We start from the raw sequence: 23611 nt of genomic DNA on the forward strand, positions 1-23611 counted from the left end.
TGCTCTGGTCCAGGTTCTCATCATTTATAAATCAGACGACTGGCTCCTCTATTTTTACTCGTATRTGACATAGAACAGATATTTAGTTGTACTTTGATTGCCACTGCTGAATTTCAGTACTGTTCATAGTCAAGTAAGATTTTAACATTCAGCATACAAATCCCTCCCCTAAAGCAAATTTTAATAGAATTCTTTAAAGACGTTCAAGTGGATTATGTTGATAATGCTGGCACATGCCAGGCAAGCAAAAACATTACTCTYAGAAACTCAGTAGTTATAAATGATTTAACAGGGAGCTTTACCCTCATAATTTTAAACTTCAATATTAAAGGCATGACACAGAGATGATATATTTCAAGATCAACGCACCCTTAAATGTTTTTTTGGTTTGAGTCTTTTTTTCATTATAGAACTTTAAGAAAAATCAAAGACCCACACAGGGTTGAGGCATGGAAGGGATCTCTGGAGGTCATCTGATCCACCCCTGTAACTCAAGCAGTATCACCTAGACCCCTTTTCCCCCTTCTTCTGGACAGTGTCCAGATGCCTTGGAGTACCTCCAAGRACAGAGATTCACAGCTTCTCTGGGCTGTGACTGAGAGCAGTCAGTCACCCTCAGTTAACAGTGTTATTTTACACAGAGGGAACACCCTGCATTTCCATTTGTGCCCGGTACCTCTGGTCCTACCACTGGAAAGAGCCTGGGTCTGTCCTCTTTGCACCCTCCTTCAAGGCAATTACACACATTCAAACGATGCTTCCAAGCTTTCTCTTCTCCAGGCTGAACAGTCCYAGCTCTCTCTGCCTTTCCTCACAGTAGATGTGTGGTCCCTTAATCATCTCYCTAGGCCTTTGYTGGAWGTTCCCCAGTATGTYCTTGTCTCTCTTGTGTTAGGGAGCCCAGAATTGGACCCAGTACTCCAGGTGTGGCCTCACCAGARCTGAATAAACTTCCCTTAACCCACTGGCAATGCTTTGCCTAGGGCAGCCCAGGATATCATCAGCCTTCTTGGCAGCAAGGGCAAAYTGCTGGTTCACATTCARCTTGGAGWCCACCAGGACCCCAGGTCTTTTTCTGCCAAGCTGTTTTCCAGCTGGGTGACTCCCAGCATGGACCGGTGCCTGAGATTGTTCCTTCAAAGGTGCAGGACTTTACACTTGCCCYTGTTGAAYTCCATGAGGTTTCTTGCAGCCCRTTTCTCTAGCCTCTAATCTCTGATACAGACACTGAAAAGTTATATAACCACCATGACATTAACTAACAGCATAAGAAAGATCTAGTTTGATCATAGTTCAGGAGCCCTAAATGGATCTTTTCATAGGATTCTACATCAGTATTTTCCCAAGCCAAGCCGAACAGGTTCAAAGTTCTCTTTAAATCAGGGTTACAGTCTGTTTGTCAAAGGCTGATGAACTTAACTGTGTAGGTATAGTGTGCTGAAATCAGTGTCATGATAAAAAAATGCTTCCTCATATAGAACTAGATAACATAATGCTAGAGATCTGATGCCAAAGCCTGCATGAAAGAAATGCTACTTCTTCATTCAGCATCTGCTTCAGATTATTTCACATGGAAGTCACTGCTGCTCTGAAGCTGTCAAGGCACAGTCAGCTTCCAATTAAGCTATCTTATCTTTGAAGCTGATTGGAAGCAAAGCTTTCTCCTCCCTATAGACATCCCCCTAAAAGCAGGTAATATGAGATAATTTCCAAACACATTTTTTCTGTGCTGTCCACCCAATTAAATACCTTACGCAAATGCAATCAAAGAGCCTTCTCCCTAATTGAAAAGTTTATGCAACAATTTTCATGAGGATCCCATTAAACATTTAAAATAATTACCCATATTAGAAAGACAATTATATTCAAATAGCTTATGTGCCTACTTTCTTTGTTTAGTGTATGCAAATGGGTCTGAAAAAGATCCCCAGAGGAAAAGACCAAATATTGGGTGAATCTTTTAAAACAAAAGACACTCCCTAGAAATCAATTCTGCACGATATTAAGTGAGAAATCTTTTAACAGTGGCCTTTCTGCTGTAGCTGATCATAGACAAACCAACCATTTCCAGACTCAGAAAGGCAATGACAAAGGAGCTGACACTGTATTTTTATGTGCTTTAGATAACCAATAAGAGTCATTACCTACAAGCATGCTCCCTTCTTCCCCTTTCTCCCCTCCCTAAATTATTGTCAAGAGGTAAAAGAAATCCACTGTGCAAAGACATCAGTAACTTTATCTCTGTCCTGGCACAAATGACAATTTTTTTCTCAAAGGATTCTGATGGCTCTGTATTTATATCATGGATCTTCTTTAGGATTATGCTGAGAAAAATCTAGGTCATTGAAACCTTCTYGAACTATATTCTCTTTCAGACAGAGAAAATGAAAGAGAATATAAAGGCACTGGTGTCAGGTTTATTTTGCCTTTTCCCAAGCTCATTTTCCCCCTAGATTGACTAGAAGACGGTAGATCAACCTTTGGACATCTTTCTTATACTGCAATTTCTGTTTCCATGAATGCATAACTTCATTCTCTCTCAAAATAAAACATTTTTTCAAATGTTGTGCACTTGGCTCACAGACCCAGCTGCCTAAGTACAAGTTTTAGAAAGCTAGGCTCAAAMGGTGAAAGTACGATTTAGATCAACATAGAAGACATGTAAACATCTCASAATCTTAGGATCCTGGGCAACATAATAATTTAATAGACCCTTCTAGACAAAACTTAAATCAAATATATTTGCATGCAAACAGTGTTTCSCTTCCTGCCCCAAACAGTAGCTTGGGTTTGATATGAATCTGAATAGTAAGATCTGCCTCCATTAGTCTCTATGCTCATTACAGTCTTTTATTTATGCAAACTAGTAGAACACATTTAAATATCATTCTATACATTTCAGATTTCAGTATCTAATTCTTCCATYCAATTGCCATTTAGAATTTCATAGRTTAAATACATAGTTGTACATGGGAAAACTAATTTATTTTGAAGAGTCCTTTAAAAACATATTGTATTAGTAACTGGCAATAATGATTAATATTAACAATTAATTATTACTTAATTTCTGTCAACTCAAACCTGCTGACTTCAGCAAATCTCACTAATTACCTCTCAATTCATTCACATAGAGACAATTTTACATGTAAGGAAACCTTTATTGCCTTTTCAAGCTTCAGAAGGTTGGTGGCTTTGGATGGTGACTGAGCATAAGGTTTCYTACTGGAGGAAAATCTATCTTGCCTTTTGTACAGCATCGAAGAATGTCACAACAGTTGCTTCTTCCACAACTCCCTCATCTTCCTGCACAAGATTACACATGGCAAAAGAAAAGTTTTTGGCTACCTGTGGAATATTAACAAAAATAAKCAATACTGAAACTATTTTTGCTTTAGCTGTTGCTTATAGTCTTCAACATAATCAGACCCAAGGTGTAACTTGTAAGAAATAAGTGGTTTTGTGGATTTGTTTCCAGTGTTCTGCAGGTTCTCATTTTAGTGAACCCAGCTGTACAAAAAGCAACCCAAGTTTGCTTGGCTCCCATCARCTGAGGCTTTGCTGATCCATAAATCCCATGAATTTCACTTTTCAAAGCATAACAGAATAGCTAGAACATGAATTTCCTTCASCTATACCATGAAAACCCTGTTTAAAGAATAAGTGAAAAGATATATCTTCTTCTAGTGTGATTTAACAGATGATGTGTGATGAACAGTGCCTCATTAAACCAAATGTCTTAATTTTCTCTGCAGAGACCATTATTTTCCACATGTACAGACTGGATTAGACAAATCATCAGACAGACTCATCTGGGGTATAACATGGAAGCTACCTTCAGATGGCAAATTTAGCTTTGCACAAAGGTCCCTTGGTTAGACGTAAGGCTCATCAAGCAAAATATGGAACGCAGCACCTTCCCAAAGCAGCAGCTGCTGTTGTTTTTGACAGGAAGCAAGCAGCTACTTGTGATCAGGAAGACAGTGAAAGGCTGGGACTACCARATCTGCATCTGACAGCACGGATCTGACAACCCAAGGGTGATCAAACCCAACTCTCTGTCAGAGCTTTTGCGTGACTTACGCACYGAGTTTCAGCTTACTGCTGATTCGACCATTCATGATATGAACAGGACAAAGAAAGGTGAAGATTACCTTCACCAAGGAATCCCAGCATCATCCTTTGAAGCTAAAGATTTTTATCTCCACTTCCTCCATGCTGAGATTCAATAAAGAGCTCCCTTATAGCTGGGCAAAACAACTATGCTGCATATGTTCAACAGTCTACATGCCAGTTTCCATCAGCAAAAAAAAAATGCCTCTACACAGCGAATAACATGAAAAGCACAGCCATTCCTACTATTTGTCTGCTGTAGGTAAAGACCTCCAAGTTTGTCTTACATTAATGAACGCCCTTTATAATTCAATATGCAATAAATTATCAACACGGGTTTTTAATTCCAGATCCTGGTAGTTCAGCTGAAGCATGCAAACCTGATTTGCAACCATTTATGCAACGTCAAATAGGTCCTTCAAAAATGCTTTATGATGGTTGTAGTGAAAAAGCAGAATTGCCCAGCATAAATAAATATTCTTCAACAACCATTCAAAAGATCTGTTAAGTCACAGAAGGAGAACTGGCCTTGCAAAAGTTTTGCGCCAACACAGTTTGGTTTGGAGGAAGTTCTTCCTTATAAGGGTCATAATTCTGCATTCACTGCAAGTTTAAGCCAAGCAATCTGAGCTACTATCAACTCAGACTTTAAGCACTTTCTCTTCAAATATTTCTAATGTGTTTCTTGAACTCGGGGAGACCTTACTGATTTGAAATTTTATGTAAATATTGTCACAYAATTTAAGAGGAAAAGAATTACTTTCTACTTCCCAACATTTATGTATTTTAAAATAAAGAAATTAAGATAATCAACTATTTCCCCTACAGTCCACGAGTCCTCGTACCCAGATATTGCCACTAAGTTGCACCTAATATATTCAGAAAAGACATAGCTGTAGTAGAAATGAGCTCAGTTATTCAGAAAGCAGAGATTGCTGCAAACTGAAAGAATGAAGTCTGTGAAACATGTCTGACACCATACATATTTTTTATATTTTTGCTGGAATTTAGTTAGGGTCTCCCCTTTCTTAATGGCTAGTATTTGAATGTAGGGCTATTAGCACTTGCTATCCTCAGGCATAGGGATAAAATAAGCCTTTTGCATGCACATCATCCCTGTGCATTTTTACAGACAAGTTAAACACCACAGCTTTTACAGCTGCATGTTGAAGAAGGCTTGGGAAAGCGGCAAAGCGGAGAAGCTGATGTGAGCAGGTTTACAGTGCTGTAAAATTTATTTCAGCATCTTCAGAACTACTAGATTACTTAYTGATTTAAGGGATAGAAGTAACATATAGAAATCTTCCTATGAAGTTCACTCAGCTCTTCAATTTTAATGATTRTAGGCCACCATAAGAGTCTTTCACCTCAGAGTCATTCAGACGTCGATGGATGAACTGTTGGAGACACCCAGAGCCAGCATCTGCTGCACAGGGTATTTCTCAACATACTGAAAGACTCCATCATGTTCTATCTCCCTTCTTGCAGAATTTTCTGCTTTTACTTAAATCCTAAAACGCTTGCCTTGGACAAAAAGTGACCTCTGCAGGTCTGAGTSCTATTCCATGGACACAGAGGGCAAGACACAATGAAACCTTACAGACACAGCAGCTAGCGCAACCTTGGGCAGAGCACAAAGTTAATTTCTTGTTAGCCAGATTGGCTTGAAGTTCCTCTGTGTTACTTGAAGTGTTGCAATTAAGTACAGCTCTAAGCTATGCTTAATTAGGCTGTGAGCAAATGCTCATTTGTAACTTGCATGCAGTGTAAGGCAGAACTGGGTGTTCACTGGGAGCAAAGGGAAATTACACTGAAGGTACATTTGCACAAATATAGCTGGCAGCCTCCTGATTTTCCCCTTCTTATCAACACCCTAGAAAATACTAAAAAATGTGTTACACTGTACAAATGGTTACAAATAGACAATCTTTATCCCTGGAAATGAATGTAGTGCTCTCATGCCCCTCCAGCTGACAAGCACGTCATTTCCCTTGGAATGACAGCCCCTCTGCAGAAGATGAAAGACCCAGGATTTAGACTGCTTTCCATCTGTGCAGGCAAAAAAAAAAAAAGAAAAAAAAGCAGAACAACAACCTAACGCCAATAAAACCCCCAACAGCCTAGGATACAAATCATGGTGGGTAAGTATGCCCAATGAAAAACAAAAAGCATAAACCAAAACTTTCACCTAAAACCTTGACTGAATCCACATCCAGAAGTAAACTTAGTTTTAGCACCGCTCATGAAGACAACAAAAGAGTTTCTTGAATATATTTAGGACCTTTTAAATGCTAGAAAAGGAATGACATTAGCTKCAGGCGCAGCAAGAACGTTTTTCAGCAAAACATTATTTGAGTCTGCCTTTTAGAGGATGCTCATTTGACAAGGCTGTAATACATGAGACAAGGCTCAACCTCACTTGGAGGAGCTTTACAAAGCTTTGACAAGCTAGTTTGCTAAAGAAAAAAAGTTCAAAGGTCAGACATGGAAAAAAAATACATAGAACAAACCAGCATATAACACAGAAAAATACATGGAGAATATCAAATACAAGGTTTTATCTGCATGACTAGATGTTGTTTTTCTTATAACATTAGCTCTCTTTTCTTTGCCTCCTGAAGAGGATGATCTTTATGTATTGAATGTCTATTTTTTTTCAAGGAGTCCTGTAATTCCATTATAAGATGTGTAAGAGTATTGCAAGCAATTTTTTAATTTTCTCCTATATACAGTCATATATATATGCTCTGTGTGTGTGTGTGTGTGTGTGTGTGTATGCGTATACTTCAAATGTTTGAACATAACACTGCTCTGGAGCTTGTGACAACTTGGTAAAAAGCATTCATGAACTGAAGCTCAACAGGTATTTTTCAATGGTAAAACTGTACACCTGATAATCATCAAAGATCCCATCTATAGCCTGTTCGACAAAACTGAGTACTTGGTGAATGGGAATTGCTAAACACCTCTGTAAAGCTCTTTATAAACTCCAGAAACACTGTAGTTGACTTGCTTCCAGTGGATTTTAGTAAGCAACAGGGAAAATAAGTGTAACCAGCAATGATATGACAAGTGAGTTACTTCAGAGTAATTAGTTGCTCTTTAAGTTTGCAGGAAAGCACATGCTCAAAAATGACTCACAGAAGCCTGAGGGTCATTYGTCTGTAAAATTAAATCCAGGTGTTTTACTATGGGCACGCTGTTATTTAGGTTGGAATATTCTTTTCCATAATGTTTTGCACCTTTTTTTTTCCAGCAGGTTTTTTTGTTTTGTTTTGGTTTTTTTTTTTTTTTTTTTTTTTTTTTTTGTTTTTTTTTTTTTTTAAAGCAAGGTTAGTTACTTATGTGTGGCATTTTCCTATTCTTACAGCTATTCTGGCAAGGATGGTAGGGAAATATGATTTTTAAAGGTGAACATAAAAGGCGAGAGGAGGAACACAAACAAGGTCACCACACGGTGAGGGAGCCAACATTTCTCAGTGACTGTCGGGCACAGACATCAGTCCCAGCACACAGAGCTGCTTCCTCTGCAGCTCCTGAATGCGATTCAGTGAGTTCCAATGCCTCCTGCAACAGCACAGGATATTTGGCAACGTGAGGCAYGGGAGGGATAATGTTTCTATGAAATGTCTGGATGGATGGTGCACACTGTAAACTTTGTGTGTGTGCAGGGTGAAGCAGGGTCCTCATAGCCCAGCTCTAAATAACCCCAAAAACAGAGCAGTTCCTCACTCTGGCCAGACAAGAGATCTAGGCAGATGAAAGGGGTGGCTGAGGGGATCTGGGTGCGATAAAGTGGCACCTGTTTGGTAAGACACAGCTTAGAAGCAGCTGTTGAAGGTCTCTTCCCACTTTCATCTGCTTTGCCATAAAACCTTAGCGAACAGTGTTTTCTTTACTAATAATGAAATCTTACTGGAAGTAAGTCTGCTGTCACAAAGTTGTTGATCCACTTTCCCAAGAAACATGCCATGCTCAACATGGGATCTTGGATCCCAACTTCCAGCTAACAGTCAGTCTATTTGGTCAGTCTATCTGAGCCCTATTCATTTCTCCCTCAGCAACACCAGAAAAACCAAACASTCCAGGCATGAAGCACAACAATAGCATTTCCAATTTGTTGCTTCCTGAAATGCAGCAGGAGAAACCAGTGCCAGTAACCCTGGCAGCAGCAGGATCTACCACTGGAGAGACCAAGCAATCCTAATGCCAATGGAGAAACATGAGATGGAGCTTCTATGAACCAATGATGGCTTGTCCTTTATCAAGTCCAGATTAAACTTGATATTATGTAAATTTTGTAAATGATGTTCAGATTATAGCCAGGCTGAAGCAAAGATTGAAGGTACTTACATTAATTAAACAAAATCACTTTTTAGTACAGTAATTCTGCACTCCTTTTACAAGGAAGAATAATATAACAAGAATTTGATAGTAATAGGAGACTATAAATCAAGAGCACAGAGAATTGAAACTAATCCCACCATGATTTAATTAACTTGGCAGTATTCTTCTAACACAAAAATGCTATTAAATTCCAAGTAACACTTCCATTTAGGAAATGGAACAAAACTGTACCTGCAAGCTCTGGAACAATGCAAAAACATCCCATTACCAAAAGAATTAACTAACTCCAAGTTCCCTCTTCCCTGTGCATCCGCACACAGACACCACCTAAGTGAAGATGAACATTTCAAACAGATCTCCACTTTAATTGTGGGCACAAGTCACTGTCCAGGAAATTAATGTAAGTCCAAAGAAGCCTTTACCTGTTGTGAATGAACAGCTCCTCATACTTAAGCAATGACTGTGCTGATGGGTTGGAAAGGAACAAACTAAACACTGGCTTTGCTTCCCATCCCTAGAAAGAGATGCCAGCAAGCAAACAAAAACTTGGGCGTCTTCCCAGTCCTGCACTCCATACATCCACAGCATTCACCAGGGATCACCGACAGCTCAGCCACAGGTGCCAGCACAGGTCTGCAAGAGCTGCCACAGATCACCTCAGGAAGGACCTCGTGGTCAGCACACCAACCAGCAGCTGGCAACAACCTGCTGCCACAAGGTCACATAGGCTCTAAACTGTGAGTTGAGGCTTTGTTTCACCTGCCCCACTGGGTAGCAGAGGTCCAAAAAAGCTTCTATCCAAAATGTCTAAAGTTGATCTGAACTCACACCTCGAGTCCAGGGAGCACAGATGTCACACAGACTCAGTGCAGCTATTCCTGCTTTGTTGGATGATTCCTTAAAGGCTATCAGCATAAAGTTATGACATCTCTGATTCGTCTCACCCATTCATTTATGGTATAATTATAGTCACTTAATACAGATCTGGGATTTTTTTTTAAATTCCCTACTGCACTTATGTTTACATCCAAACCCAWTCCTGTCTGCCTCACTAGGCAGAGAGAGAATTAGAATTCCTCTCACATTACAATTTCCCATTTTTCACTGCATTCTCAGCYTGATAGCTCCCCATTTCTGTCAATTCCTAATCAAAGCACAGAACAGTCAAGTTATATTCTTATTCCGCCATTAACAAAATATAGCAAGAGTAATGTTGTGCAACAGAATGTGCAAGGGCACACGTAACTAAGATGCACACACAAAAATGTAGTGCAAACGCATAATGCAGTTACTGCAGCAAATACTACAGACTGCTCAGTACTATGACTGTGCAACAGCTTTTTAAAACAATTGTACACATTACTGTGTGGCTGGAGACCCAGTGGGGGTAGCAGCACATGTGCAGCAAGGCSGGCTTGGATCAGGTTGGTTCCATCCTGCCCTGTGTGCCAGGCCACCTTTGGATGGACAGTGTGTTCCCCGCTGGTCCTGACCACGCAAACCCTCCGCCAGCACACTCCCATGGCCGAAGCATCACTTCCGGGTAGGGAGCCAAAATGCTCCCGGGAACTGGGCCAGCTTTGTGTCATTAGAAACAAAAAAACCCCAACAAATAACACAGTCTTGGTTTTGAGCGTGAGATGCCCCTAATATTTCCAGTAATTCATGTTGGGACTGTAACTACCGTTCTGGCACTTTCCAAAAGCAAGAACAAAGAGACTCATTTCTTTCTACCRCAAAGCTTCCTGCTGTAAGAGGCGTGAGGAAGGAGAAGCAGCAGCTTTGCCTCTGTGCTGATCCCAGTCCCCAGCAGGCCACGGGCAGGGCTCTGGCTGGAGAGCCTGCAGACCCACCAAGTGACCGGCACTAACAGCAGCACTGAGAGCTGCAGGTCTTTAGCTTAGTCCAGAGGACTCGTTAGCTCTTAGATATTCATCACCCTCTTCTTCAGTAATGAGTAAATGAGACTTTCAGAATGATGTGAACTCATCCCCCACCCTGATTTCTTCAGGAGAACAGGACAACATGTTTTCACAAGAGCAGAGATAAGATGACAAGTAACGCCACATCTTTCCTGCACTCCCCATCACATTCAGCTCATTTAGCTCAGGAAAGTGTCATTTCTCCAAACAAGACAGGGGCACCCAAAGGCATGCTTTCATGCAGTTAGATCACAGCCCTGCAACAGAGGCCTGCTCTTTCCTTACTTTTTCCAAACACAATTAGCAACTGCCTTTAAAAAAAAAGCATCTGGGTTAAACATGCTGCAGAGCAATTAATGTATCATTTATTTACTCAGCTTAAGAGCCTTGCTTCAAAGAAAGATTTGAGAGAAACAACACRATGTGTCATGGCAGATACTCATGAAAACCCATGTTTTAAAGTTGGGCCAAAGGGAGTGCCTGGACTTGGACCTAAGGAAATGACCAGATTATATCCAGCTATAGATTTGGCCTGCTTAGGGAAAGTAATGTCCTGTTGACTCACTCTGATGTCAGTATTTATTTTCAAAATGTCTTGCTGCTAGAGATTGTTCCATTGAAGGATCAAGTACAAAACTTGCTGTCACACACACAGAATCTAACTTRGTACATAATGCTTGCATTATACAGAAGTTCGTATTTTTATACAGCTTCTCTTTAGAAAATCAACATCCTCATCTTCAAAAGAGCCAATATAAAAGTTTTATGGGAAGCAAAATAAAATAATATGCATCATACCATGTAATTARAACAATAAAAACTAAGAAGTCTGTTTACACAAGTTCCCTTGAAGGGTAACTAAATTTGGAAAAAAGAATGACATTAATTCATACCCATTTGTGAATTTAATTTGCTAGAAAAGAGTAAATAATTTGGGTACATCAAACTGCTTTTTGGAAGTTTGCCTGGGCTGTATAGAGGGGGGATGTGAGAAATTTGCCCTATTTTTACAGTTGAAAGCTTCATTGACTCACACAAGATACTTAAGCCTAATATCCTGTGGCATTGCAGTGACCTACATGTAATTATTGCATGCTTTTTCCAAAATATTTGTACACAACCAGAAATTATAACCTAAGTTACCAACTAGTTCTTAGTTTAYACCAGCAACACAAAGATGGACTTCAGTTGGCAGTAACCTAGCTGTCTGATGTTTTTAGCAATCTTTTGGACAAATGTTTGGTCTTGGTTTGGTGTAGTTTTCTGGTTTCCATTTTTCTTAGACAAACGTATTTATCCGGTTAAGTAAACGATGTTTTAAAAACTTTCAGCTGTCCCTTCTCCCTGGCCTGCAACCACTGTCCTCACTCAGACGTGGGGTGACCTTGTGTTTGTAGGAGTGGATGACCTTACACACAAAGATGTGGGGAGAAGGGAGACAGAGAAGAATATCAAGTGGTCTTGCAATGCCCATGGTGTTCACCCAGACCATGTCCTTCCTGCTCCTGTCTTTTCTCACCCTTCCTAGGCATGGAAAGCAGGAGCACTCTCAAAGGCCTGCTGAAGTTTTGGGCTCTGTGGTGAGAGGCAGGTGGGTGCCACTTAGAGGACAAACAGACGTGATGAAGAGGGGAATGCTTGGGCATGCAGTGATCAGGGAGCCCCTCTCCTGTCAGCCTCCTGTCCAAACTCACAGACAATGCTGCTCTCAACCCAAGGTCTTGAGAGCTTTATCAGCTGCCACTTGAGGGGGTCACAGTTTTTCCAAGCACAAGACACCTGCACTGTCTCACTCACCACACCAGCAGCTGAAGTAGCTACTGACTCAACAGCACAACTAGCTGGTCCTTTTCATCCAGGCACTCTCTGGTTGGCTACATTGCCAACTTCAGCCATGCCAAGTTTTATAGACCATGCACTATTCACTATCAACAGGTCAATGTGTGACATTTTTCATGGTAAAACTTAGCTCAAAGTGGACCATTTCCATCTGCAGACCACTAACAAAGGATCACAGTGCTGAATTCCAAAGGGGCATGTATCCCTTTAATTACAAATAATTTCTTAATGTCTACAGCCAGATTTGTTTGGTCACATAACTGTATTAGCACAGATGCTACCACTGTGGAGGATGTATAGCCTTTGAAATGTAACTAAAGGYTCACAGTTGTTTATCTTCTTTTACTGCTTAATTATGTGCCAGTTTCTTAACCCATTGTGCTCAAAAAAATTATCTACAAGATTAAGGTTTTTTTTCTAAAGCAGTGAAGATGATCCAAAGTTTAAAAAAACCCTAACAAACAAATTTGAAAAGATTTTGATAAGCCTAACACTGCAGTTTTACCTCCCAGAGTGCTTCTCCCATTAAGTGAATCTCCCATTTGCCTGTTTTTAGTTTTGTGCCAGTACTGAAGACCTGTCATTTCCCACTGTTCTCTGTCTTCTGGGGAGCAGCTGCAGTACACTGCTGCAGCCATCAGATTTAAAAGCAGCCTTCAGTGCCTGACTGGCAAAAGAGTTAGAGGTGGCATACTGCTTCCTGCTGTGGTGAAATTAGTATCATTACCCAACAGATCTTGTAAAAAATAGTTTTTTAAATATGAAATTATTGCACTTTTTTGAGTACAATAAAGAAAATGCTTCATCATCGTGAGCAAACAGAGAAAAAGAACCTACCACAAAAAACGTAAGAAAGGTTTATTACAGTTACTTTTCACTATTTTACTGTTTTTACCTTTCTTTGTGARCCAAGAGTATGAAACAAATGCAAAGCAGTGCATAAGGCAATGCTGTGAACCACTTGTTAAAAAAAGCAGTGGCAACCGCATGAAAAAAAATAAGGAAGAGACTCAAAAGCAACAAGAAATTTGAATCTCAGGCTCCAGCTCCAGAATGAAATTTTGCATATGAGAAAAGACAATATCCATTTTTTCAGCTGAAAATATAATTCAAGCTTTGTAACCTGAAAGCTCCTTCATTCACTCTTTCATTCACACATCCATCCTTTTCCTACAGGGAACAATATCCTGGGAATAAGTTTTAGTAAAACTTGAATAGACTGGCATTACTTTATGCCCAAGGCTTGGCATTATGACGTAAGACTCTTCTATGTTTAACAAGACTGGATCTTTAAATTCCTCTTGCATAACCACTACCAGGTTTTATCACTGCAGAGCTGCATTTTACAATTGTTAAACAGTAACACTGAGGTGTTCCGGGAAGAGCAAAACTAACCACACTTCCTTTCTTATGAAGTCATCAGACACTGAAGCGTCCCAGCGACCCGCCACTGCTTTACATAGTCACAAACGAAATGTTCACTTCTTTCTGAAATCCCCAAAGGCTACATTAACCTGAATCCCTCTCGAGTGCCCKAGACAGGAGCTGACCAAAGGCAACATTCCTCCACACCATGCATGTGCCACGATGCCCTGTATGATCAGAGGTACAGCACTGCTGGCTGGATCTGCCATTTGCTTATTTACCTGTAAATGCTCGAGAAGCGCCAAAGKAATTCACTAACACCTCATATATCCCATGTAATCAGAACGACTCAYTCCCATCTCCAATTTTAATCTGTGTTTATAATTTGCAGCCAAACAACCTGAAATTAAGCATCTTGGTATTTTACTYTAGTTAGCATTTAAGACAATATTTATATTTTTCTTAAAGCACAACTTATTTTCTCTAACTGCCAAGTATTAAAATACTCTACCGCAGTCCTTTAAGCTCATCACTCATTTTGTTAATCAGTACTTTGTATCATATCAATGAAAATTTACCTCAGCCAGGGCATGTCCTAAAATAATTTATTCAAATTCCCAAACTTTCCATTTTTCAATGGTTTGAAGTATAAAATTTCCTAAATTACTAATTTTTTTAACTCATGATGTTTCGCAGACTCCAGTGAAGKGAACTAAAACTGGATTAAGCACAAATTACAAGGAGGCTGAACAGAGAGATTTGTTTTGTTATCCAATGACACTTCACTACTCAGGTAGTTTTCTTCCTCCATGAARAAACCAAACTTACTCTCTTTTACTTTTGCACCCATCATACTTTAAAACTAGAAGGCTTTTTTTCAGTTCTGTTCCTCTATCCAATAATTAAAGAGAGGAAAGTGCTTTGTTAGAGAGGGAAAGAATACTTTCCTATCCCTCCCTCACCCCAAGCCACTGTTTCTCAACTGCCTCCAATGAGTCAATATGCTGAAATGAACAGACTATTTGCATCTACAAAAGAAACCACTACTATCCAACGTGTTTTACTTCCTCAGCTTGTACCGTAAATGGTTTTATCACTGAAATGCATTGTCTTTGACTAAAAAATTCAGCAGCAGGCATATCTATACAATATCAACAATTTCATTTTAGGCTTTCAAAACATGYCAATTTTTTTTGTTTTAAAGTAAGGTAGAATAATTTTTAAAAAAATTATAAGGTAAAATTTGGGAAAAGATCATATATTCTACCTTTAGAGCCATCTTCTTACATACCTTAAAAGATTGGTTATTTTTATATTTATCTGCTGTAAATCACTAGTTTCTAAATTCTATCAAAAACTGATTCACAGATCATTTAGGGCTCCTTAAGGATTTACAGAGCCAAGTTTAGGGTTGGTTACTTTAAGTAGAACATAGAGCTGAAAGGCGAAGAAACCCTGAACCYGGGGAATATTTGGAGAGGTAAACACAGGTTCATCAGAAAGTAAAGTTTATTTCAGAAACACAGCTATGCTGCTGTCCTGCTGGCAAGYACAGGAGGCAGAATTGCCCCTGGTTTTGTCTCCCCAGAGTCAGATCAACACTGCCTTGGCAAAACAGCCTCTCTGCTTAGCCAGTACCTGGGTCTCTGGCAGGGCCCTGTGCTACATTCCCAGCGGGATGGCTCAATTTTTTACAGGGCATTACTGGGTTACCTGTCTGTCTGTATGTGTAAGAAACACAGTAAAACCAGCGGAGATGCACTGTGTCTTTCAGGAAAGCTGTTTATGGCACTGTAACAACACGAAACATAGGAGAGCACGCACTGGGGTCTACTGCTTGTAGCTGAACTGCCCACCCCAGCCCTTCATCTCTCAGACAGGATGCAGGAGCCAATTACAAGCTAACTGAACAGTAACACACAACTTGTCGATATTTTTTGGGTACTCAAGCACATAATTGTTGTAAGCCAGTAGTCAGTTAGAATAACCCATCTTTTCATTCCCATGCAAATCAGCACAGAAATAAAGGATTTTAAGCCCAGCTTTAGCCTTCAAGTGTGCTTAAGAAATGATACAAAACGAGATGATTGTTTCTTATAGAGTGGAGCAGGACAGAAGAAAAACTGCAGTGTCACCGAGGTTACTGCTCTGGACCACATGAGAACTCACTCAGCCTGTGCTATCTTCACTGCCAAGAACCCAGAAAATGATTCCACCAGCTTTCCATGGGACAACCCTCCCCTTAAAATGCCATTACAAAGAGCTGAGCCTAGTTACAAGCTGTAAGAAGACCTTTGCTTTTGAACAGCTTCATGAAAAACAGCAAATAAAGTATTGCCACGTCTTTAAAGAATTCAGCTGTTCAGCGTTTTTGTGGCACCTAGAATATGCAGTATAAAAGGCACAGATCCTCATCCAACTCTGAGCTAATTAACCTGACTTCTGAATTAGCAAGTCTTTATGTTGAATAACAAAGTCTGAAGGTTATTAAGCATTACTGCTTCATTCACAACACGCATTTATCTGAAAGAGACTTACTTCGTTTTTACACTTCTTTCCTACAAACCTTTTAAAAAAGGTCTGAAGCCTATTTGAAGATACTCTCTCGGCCAGTGCTGCCCTACTCACAGACAAAGTCTACAAGCGTTTTTACTTATCTGGACGCTTTCTTTCTGCCTTCAAATGAAGTAGTCCACTGCTGGTTTGCACGCGAATGGATGGCCCAAAGCTTCATCCCATACTCACATGCTTACTAGCAGGTTGACTCTGAGGTAAAGATCCAGGGGCCAGCACTGGAGAGCTCGCGGGGCTACAAAGTTCTGGGAAGGGATTTGGAATGGCCGGCAAAGACGATGTTCTGAATTGCTGTTCCTCTTCTTGAAGACGCCTATAAACACAGAAGCACTGCACATTAAGAGGAGAAGACTGGCATCACTAGAACTGGATCTCCTGCCCCAGAGGTTGTGATAATGACCCTAAAGTCAAGGAATCAAACCCACTCTTTTTCTAGGCAACTACTATACGCTTACAGCAACTGTTAGCACAAAGTAGGTAATTGCACGTGAAAAATGACCAGTCAGGCATCTGTGCTTATTTKGTTGCTTATAATTTGATTATTTGGGTGAGTAACTGAGGTAACTGYGCAAATAAAATAAACAGAAATATCTATCTGTACTCACTGYTGTAAGCACTAGCTTACAAGCATAAGCTCTGTGTGCCAGAATGTCAGCAAAGCTCTTCCAAACYAATGTGAAAGAGGAGAACACAATGGCAGTCACTCAGAGCCAAATTCCAAGTGGATTTAGAAACAAATGTGTACCCCACTGTAAAGTTCTCTAAGCTGAGACTTAAACCAATATTGTTACCTCATTATAATACCAGATTCTATCTCCAAGCAACTCGGCATTTCCTGGAGAAATGAAAATGCAAAGACTCTGCTTCAGCAATAAGCTGGAATTACACCCTCCCACCTTATGCCAGTTGTACAGTTACCGTTCAGACAAGTTTGCATCCACCGAAAAGCGCCTCATGAGTCTACACAGGACCAATGGAGTTTCAAGTTCCCGTTTATAATACACCTGCACCRCCCACACCAAAAAAAGAAAAACTAAAGCTTACCAGAAAAGCTGTAAAACCTATTTAAGACCACACAGATGGCTTTCTGTTTCCCCGCTGCCAGGGCATCACTATCAAAGATGCACTAGGTGACTGCAGCAGGCTGTCCTGCTATGCCTTGGCAGAAGGCACCATCTAGTGGCAATCATGAAAGTTTCTGAATCAACTAACTCCTGGATTTGAAAGGCAACTCATTAAAAAGTCGGTTTGTTCTCATTTTTCTGCATGCCTTCAGCAAGAAGAGCCTCCTTAACAGAGCTGCCTGGGAGATAACTGTTGGGTTTGGCCCCAGCAGCATATCCAACTCTGGGTACACTCACTGTCYGCCTGTACCAGAACCTGGGGATGACAAAATTTAACTGCTCTGAAATCTGCTCTGCAGGTAACTCTGTCTGGCAATTTAGTTGCCTTGGTKTTCCATGACTGAGTCATACAGATCTGGAGCGTTACAATAAACAGCAGGTTCCAACCATAACGATACCAACCACTACCTGACCTGCTTCATATTGGTTTTTGTACTCTCCCCCAGAGAATTGTGTGCAATTCTCTACAGCACAGGGTAAAAGGACAATATAAGATTTCTTCAGCGGATGTCATATCTGTGCAATAGTGATCTGTACTGCAAGTTTTTGATTGACCTCCACTGCAAGAAGTGGAATCACAGACTCGACACAATTAGAAAGGGGTGGTTTCCTTAAGATGGGAATTCTGTGTGCTGTGCTCTGCTGTGCCTGTACTGCTGCTAGTACATCATTTACTTCATAACTGGTACACACATAAACCTGTGCTCCTAAGAGACCACAGTCAATCATTCAAGGATTCACCATTATCTTCTTTCATGATAAAYACAGGATGTTCTTGTGTGCACGGAAGTACATACTTCAGAAAGCCAGAGTGTTCTCAAAAGAAGARTAAAGTTTTATAAATACCATAAATAATTTCAGTGTTTTGATTGAGATGTTTACAAAACATTGACAGTTACAGTACTCCAGTGAGTGTGTTTTTTAGTACAGCCCTATTTGAGGTTAACCATGAAATAAATACCTGTAGAACTGAAGGCATCATCRGCTGACTTGGTCGCACTGCACACTACCCATTCAAACAGAAAAGCTGCCTGTCATATACCATTCCTACAGGTAGTACACCAGTGTAARGAATTAGAAGCAACCCCTTCCACATCTGGGATTTTTCTTTTATTATATTATTACTCTTCACTTCTTTTAGAGGAGACACTGTTAACTAGCATGAAAGAAATTAATTTACCTACTCAGGGTGACAGGAGCTCGTTTCCTCCTGCTGCCTAAAAAGACTTGAAGAACCTCTACATCACCTATAGACTGTCCTATCACCATCAAGATCACCATCCTATCACCATTTTCCACTCGAAGCCTGAATTTCAGCCCTCAGCCTTACAACAAGGAGACAACTTTAACACTCTTTTTTTGGTAATGACTCACAATGCACTCAAGTCAGTAGAAAGTGCTCTGGGAAGAACAGATGTCCTTTTTTGTTTGTTGGTCTTAAAACATTCAGGGAATCTCCACAAAGAGAGAGGCACTTTCTGTATATCAAACACAGCTGAGCACACCCTCAACTATCTACATGATCTCTTATGTTTAATAAAAACTGTAAGCTATCAGCAGATACCAGATCTGAGAGAATTGATTGTAGAAGTTTGGAAAAAAAAAATCCAGATATGGATATAGTTTCTGCCAACTGGAACCAGTAAAACACTTCTACACGTCGGCTACTACATAAACATYAAATCTTGACTAAAAGAAGGGTGATAATACATGGAAATATTATGTTCTTCACCTTCTTAGTACGTTTTCTATGCAAAAGTCCAGTCTTGCATTACTAAGCTCATTATCAAAGTGGATCTCCTATTTTAAAATGCAGTTGTTTTGAAGCCAGTTCGCCTATGAGAAAGGAGGYGAGTGCCTTGCTCCCACCTGACTGCCATGATGCGCACTGGCTGGGAGCGCTGCACCTTCTGCCTCGGGGACGTGGGCTGCAGGGTGCCGGACCCTGAGGATGGCAGCTGGCTGCGGTTCAGCTGGCCATTCTGCAGGAGCGGAGTGGTTTCCGACTGCATACTGCATGTAGAGTATAAACTTTCAAATGAGGAATTCATGTCGTTTACCAAAGCTTCCAGGTCCACATCGTCATCTGAAAGACAAAATAAAGGCAGCGTAACACATTTGGAAGTCCCAGGCAAAGGAAATGTAGTGAGAGCAAAGACTAAGTTTCAGTAAAACGATCACATAATTATTTAACTAGATTTTTACAGTGCAAATTATTGTTGTAGAAAATATTTATTTATTTATTTATTTATTTTAGAGCAGAAAACCACAGATAGTAAAGCATCTGCAATGGATATTTGTTTTCTCCTCCTTGGCAAAAAACCACTGACACAGAATAAATATTATTTATTATATAGGTGCATGTGTGTGTGTATTGAACCAGAATTTGGTAGGATTTTTAACAATGGCAATACTAATGTGCAGCACCACGACACTTTCTGATAAACTGACATACATTTCCAAAGCATATCACTTACAATTACCTCACTTCGACTTGGCAATGTATCAAGTCCAGATTGTCCAACACTGTAATAAACACTTTGAAAGACCAAATAATTTGGAAGAAAAAAACGTAAGAGAGTGCTGCAGTTCTGGAAGACATCATTATACAAGCAATCATTGTTAATAATCCTACYATATTTTGTGCTATTTTGAAGGGCACTCCAAGGACTTTCATATAAAAAGATGTATCTGTATCCTTGCTCTTGTAGTGATAGATAGACCTCTAACTCAAACAAAGTAAATCAACCAAGGATGTGGTATGGCTGGCTGGAGGAACATCAGCCTCTGAAAAGGGCACCAGCCTTTCCAAATACACCACCTTACCTCACTGTAAATAAGTAACTTGTGCTCAGTCATTCCTCCTTAACGATCATAATTACTCTGCACGACAAGAGAACTCTGGGAGCCCTTTGCACTAACCACTCTCTGAACTCCTCTTSCAGAGCACTGTAATTACTCTCCAGCCACAAGTTACATCACTCCCTATCAGCAGTTCAATGGGCTGACGAACACACACATCGATATCTGCTTCTGGTTACAGCACAGCCACTGCCTGAACAGCTACTTCTCACCAAACAGAGCTTTGTGCTGCCGAAAATATGCCCTGATTTTCCAGCTGTATCAACTGGCCTGGCAAAATATAGCATTGCTGCCTGCAAACTTTCTATCTCACAAAACTCTTCATGACAGGGATGAAAAGTGGAGGCAAGYGATGGAGCTGGCAAACACACAGTGCTATGCTGTGTAAATACACTGTATTTTCCAATATCTGCTCTTTTGCCATGTCTTCTAGGCAAATGATCCATCACAAGCAGTTATCCAGCTTGTAACCAACTGCACTATTTTCTTTCTGMTACCATAAATGATTTTGTACAAATACCACGTTTCTTGAGGAGATAATGTAAAACAGCATCACTCAATTTCTGTCCCGCAACAACATGCCTTGATAAGCATAATGAGATCTAATCATGGCATTTACATGTCCAYTGTATTGGGATGCAGATGACCTCAACTCTCTGTGTTGAGTGAACAAAAGATCTGCTCAGAACTGAACAGGTGCTGGTCATGCCCGTACACCTGAGCTCTATTTAGTGACCTGAAATACCGTGTTTCTCACTGAAGTCACTAGGCTCTTTACTACAAAGTGACAGCCACTTAGCCTTCACTTAAAATGTACTCACGAGGATTTCTAGGTTTGAACATGTGTCCAAAAAAAGAAAGAAAAACCCCCCATTTCATCCCACAAACAGGTTTCTTCCTTTCATRTATATGGTAATTTCCCTCCGTTTCTGTATTTAACAGCTACTAYACTACTACTACTAAGATGCACCGTCCCCAGGCTACACCATCTTGTCTGTGTGTCAGCTACTTCATGCATTTTAAACAATCTAAGCTTTGCTTTGCTTGGACAAAGTCTACAATAATTTTCTTGCTATTTTTAGTTATCTTGAGACAGAGCTGCAATTTAGATTTCTTTCCATCCTCCAGATTCTTATCCTCTTTGGAGAGGACATATCAAAAACACTTCTTGAGCAATCACAAGGGAACCACAGGAGTAGGAGTATAAAGAGGGAGAGGCCGAATTACAAGGCTTTTAAATTTTATCATTCATCTAAAGTACCAGAAGCCCAAGCTGTAGGGTGTCAGATGGTGTCAAGTGAAAGCTTAGGGGTTGGATGTAGGAGACATAATAGACAGACCCTGGCCACAGAGTCGGAGTAAATTACAGCAACTAGCAGTAATTGTTTAGCATGGTGAAAAGCAGAAAGGGAAGAAAGTCAAGGCATATACTCAGTGGAAGTCCATATGGCTTGGTCTCGGAGGGTGGTAATTTATTAACAATTTAGACAAAGCTATTAGCGTGCAAAATCATTAACTTTTCAGGTGATTGTAACATGGGAGGAATGATTAAGAGTCATCGCAAGCTATCCCTGAATAACCAAATAGTTGTAAAGGTGTCCTATGTAGCCTAATATGCATAAAATTAGGCACTTCATGCAAAACACTAAGCATCCTAAGTACATAGTTTAAAGTATTGAATTGCCATTAGCAGGCTTTTAAGTGTATCAATTACACACCTAAATTCAATTTCTAACAGGACAGGCACTGACAAGGTGCATATAGARTTCTCCTAACAGTATGTTGCACTGAAGTTCAGAATCTGGTTTCACTCCTCTGTCAGCTCCTTTTCTCAGCAGTTGCAGCACTGTTAATAATACCCCTCAGTCTTGCTATAAAACTTTTGCAGGAGCAAAAGATCCTTAAGGTCCTTAAGCTTTTTGAAGACAAAGACTGCAATCTTGAATTTCATACAGTTTCATCTCTATACAATGGCATTTACTACTAAATACCATTATGTTCTGGAGAGATTTCAGCATGATGCAATAGGAAACCTCACTGCTGTAGCCTACACCTCGGAAGTGCCAGCAGATGTCTCAGCCTGCCAAGCAATCCAGTATGTCACTGTGATGGCTCTCCTCAGAGCTTAACTAAACAAAAATCAAATAAGCCCTCCACAGGATTTCCAACTACTTCAGCCATTGGCAGATACACTGTTCAGAGGGGTATGTCCTATGCAGTGCAATCCTTCAAAGCACATTTCTCTATCAACCARTGAGATCCAGCCTCCATCAAGACAATCCCATGCAGAAAAAAAAAATTGTTGACAAAACTGACTTTGAGGAGGCTTGCTACTTAACAGTAAAATTTCCAAGCCATGGGACTTTGAGCCAGCACAGCACCATGCTGGTCCTCAAAGTACACACATACAAATTTTGTGACTGACCTGAATAAATCTAGGAGGCGGAGTTGCAGGTGTCTGAGGAGCCTCTGGCTCCCCAACAATCTTGCACACATGCAAGAGACAAAAGGATTTTTTCCTTAATCTGTATTGAATTCTGCCGTAAGATCAAGGARTATGAAAGTGAACACTCAAAGTCTATTCTTGCACTCGAACTGARCAGCACAGAGGCTACTTATCACTTCCATGCACAAACATGCAAACAGCCTTTAGCTTTTGACTGTCATTTTTAAAGGAGAACACTTGCAAAACCTAGCTCTGACATACTTCTGGAGGAGGACAGGGTACTGGCAGTTTTGTAGACTCCTCTGTGAGCAACGTTTTTTCCCCAAACTAGAACCAAAGTGCACACACTGACARCTGTCTGAACGTCATTTTGTTTCTCTGTCCACAACTTGTTAAACTTTGGCTTTGTTCAGAAACCAGCTCTATTGGATGTTGCAAGCAGTATTTTTCGTAAAGTAAATCATTATTTCAATTACAAGAAAATATTTAAAAGTTCAATTCAAGGAAAGAGGAAAACTTTGTTACAAAAAATCCACTAAGCCAGTGAGCTAAGCTATCATGCTCTACTAAAACAGCACCTTGAATAAACTTTTAATGTTTTTGAGCGTTAACACAGGAGAGATGAATAACCCCTAAATTAGGCCTGTTCAAACATTAATCTGTACTTAACCATGTCCCACTTGCCTTTCTGCTTCTAGCCCTTCTCTATCCCCTAGATCCTCATTTATTTACTTATTTTGGTAGTTGTTGGCCTTGACATGTTAAGCTCAGCTAACAAGACTAAGCATGATCCCACTTATTCTGAGGCGACATAAAGCTGAAATGATCCCTGCTCATCTTCAGCTGTGCCAGCCTCCCGAAGAAAGCAGATATTTTCATGGCTGTCAAGGGGTTCATTGCATCACAGAAATTCTGTTTACTGAAAAAATGATGAACATAGAAAGAATTACTGCTTTGGACTACAGACCAGGATGCATTTCATGTCTCTAAATGACAGTTCAGCAAATATCCTTCCCTTTTAC

General features: G+C 40.2%; 1 protein-coding gene across 2 annotated transcripts in view; it reads right to left on the reverse strand.

Annotated features, from left to right (window-relative positions):
- GRB10 (growth factor receptor bound protein 10) overlaps positions 1 to 23611 on the reverse strand; it is a 141392-nt gene that overhangs the window by 36110 nt on the left and 81671 nt on the right. For both annotated transcript variants that reach the window (XM_057371053.1, XM_057371054.1), the window contains exons 4-5: positions 19151 to 19367; positions 16329 to 16470 (exon numbers count right to left, since the gene is read on the reverse strand). In XM_057371053.1, the coding sequence (XP_057227036.1) occupies positions 16329 to 16470; positions 19151 to 19367 (359 nt within the window). The remainder of the gene's footprint in view (positions 1 to 16328; positions 16471 to 19150; positions 19368 to 23611) is intronic.

The sequence above is a fragment of the Malurus melanocephalus genome, unplaced genomic scaffold, assembly GCF_030028575.1.
Source record: "Malurus melanocephalus ecotype Western Australia unplaced genomic scaffold, MMel_1.1 scaffold_139, whole genome shotgun sequence".
NCBI classification, from domain to species: domain Eukaryota; kingdom Metazoa; phylum Chordata; class Aves; order Passeriformes; family Maluridae; genus Malurus; species Malurus melanocephalus.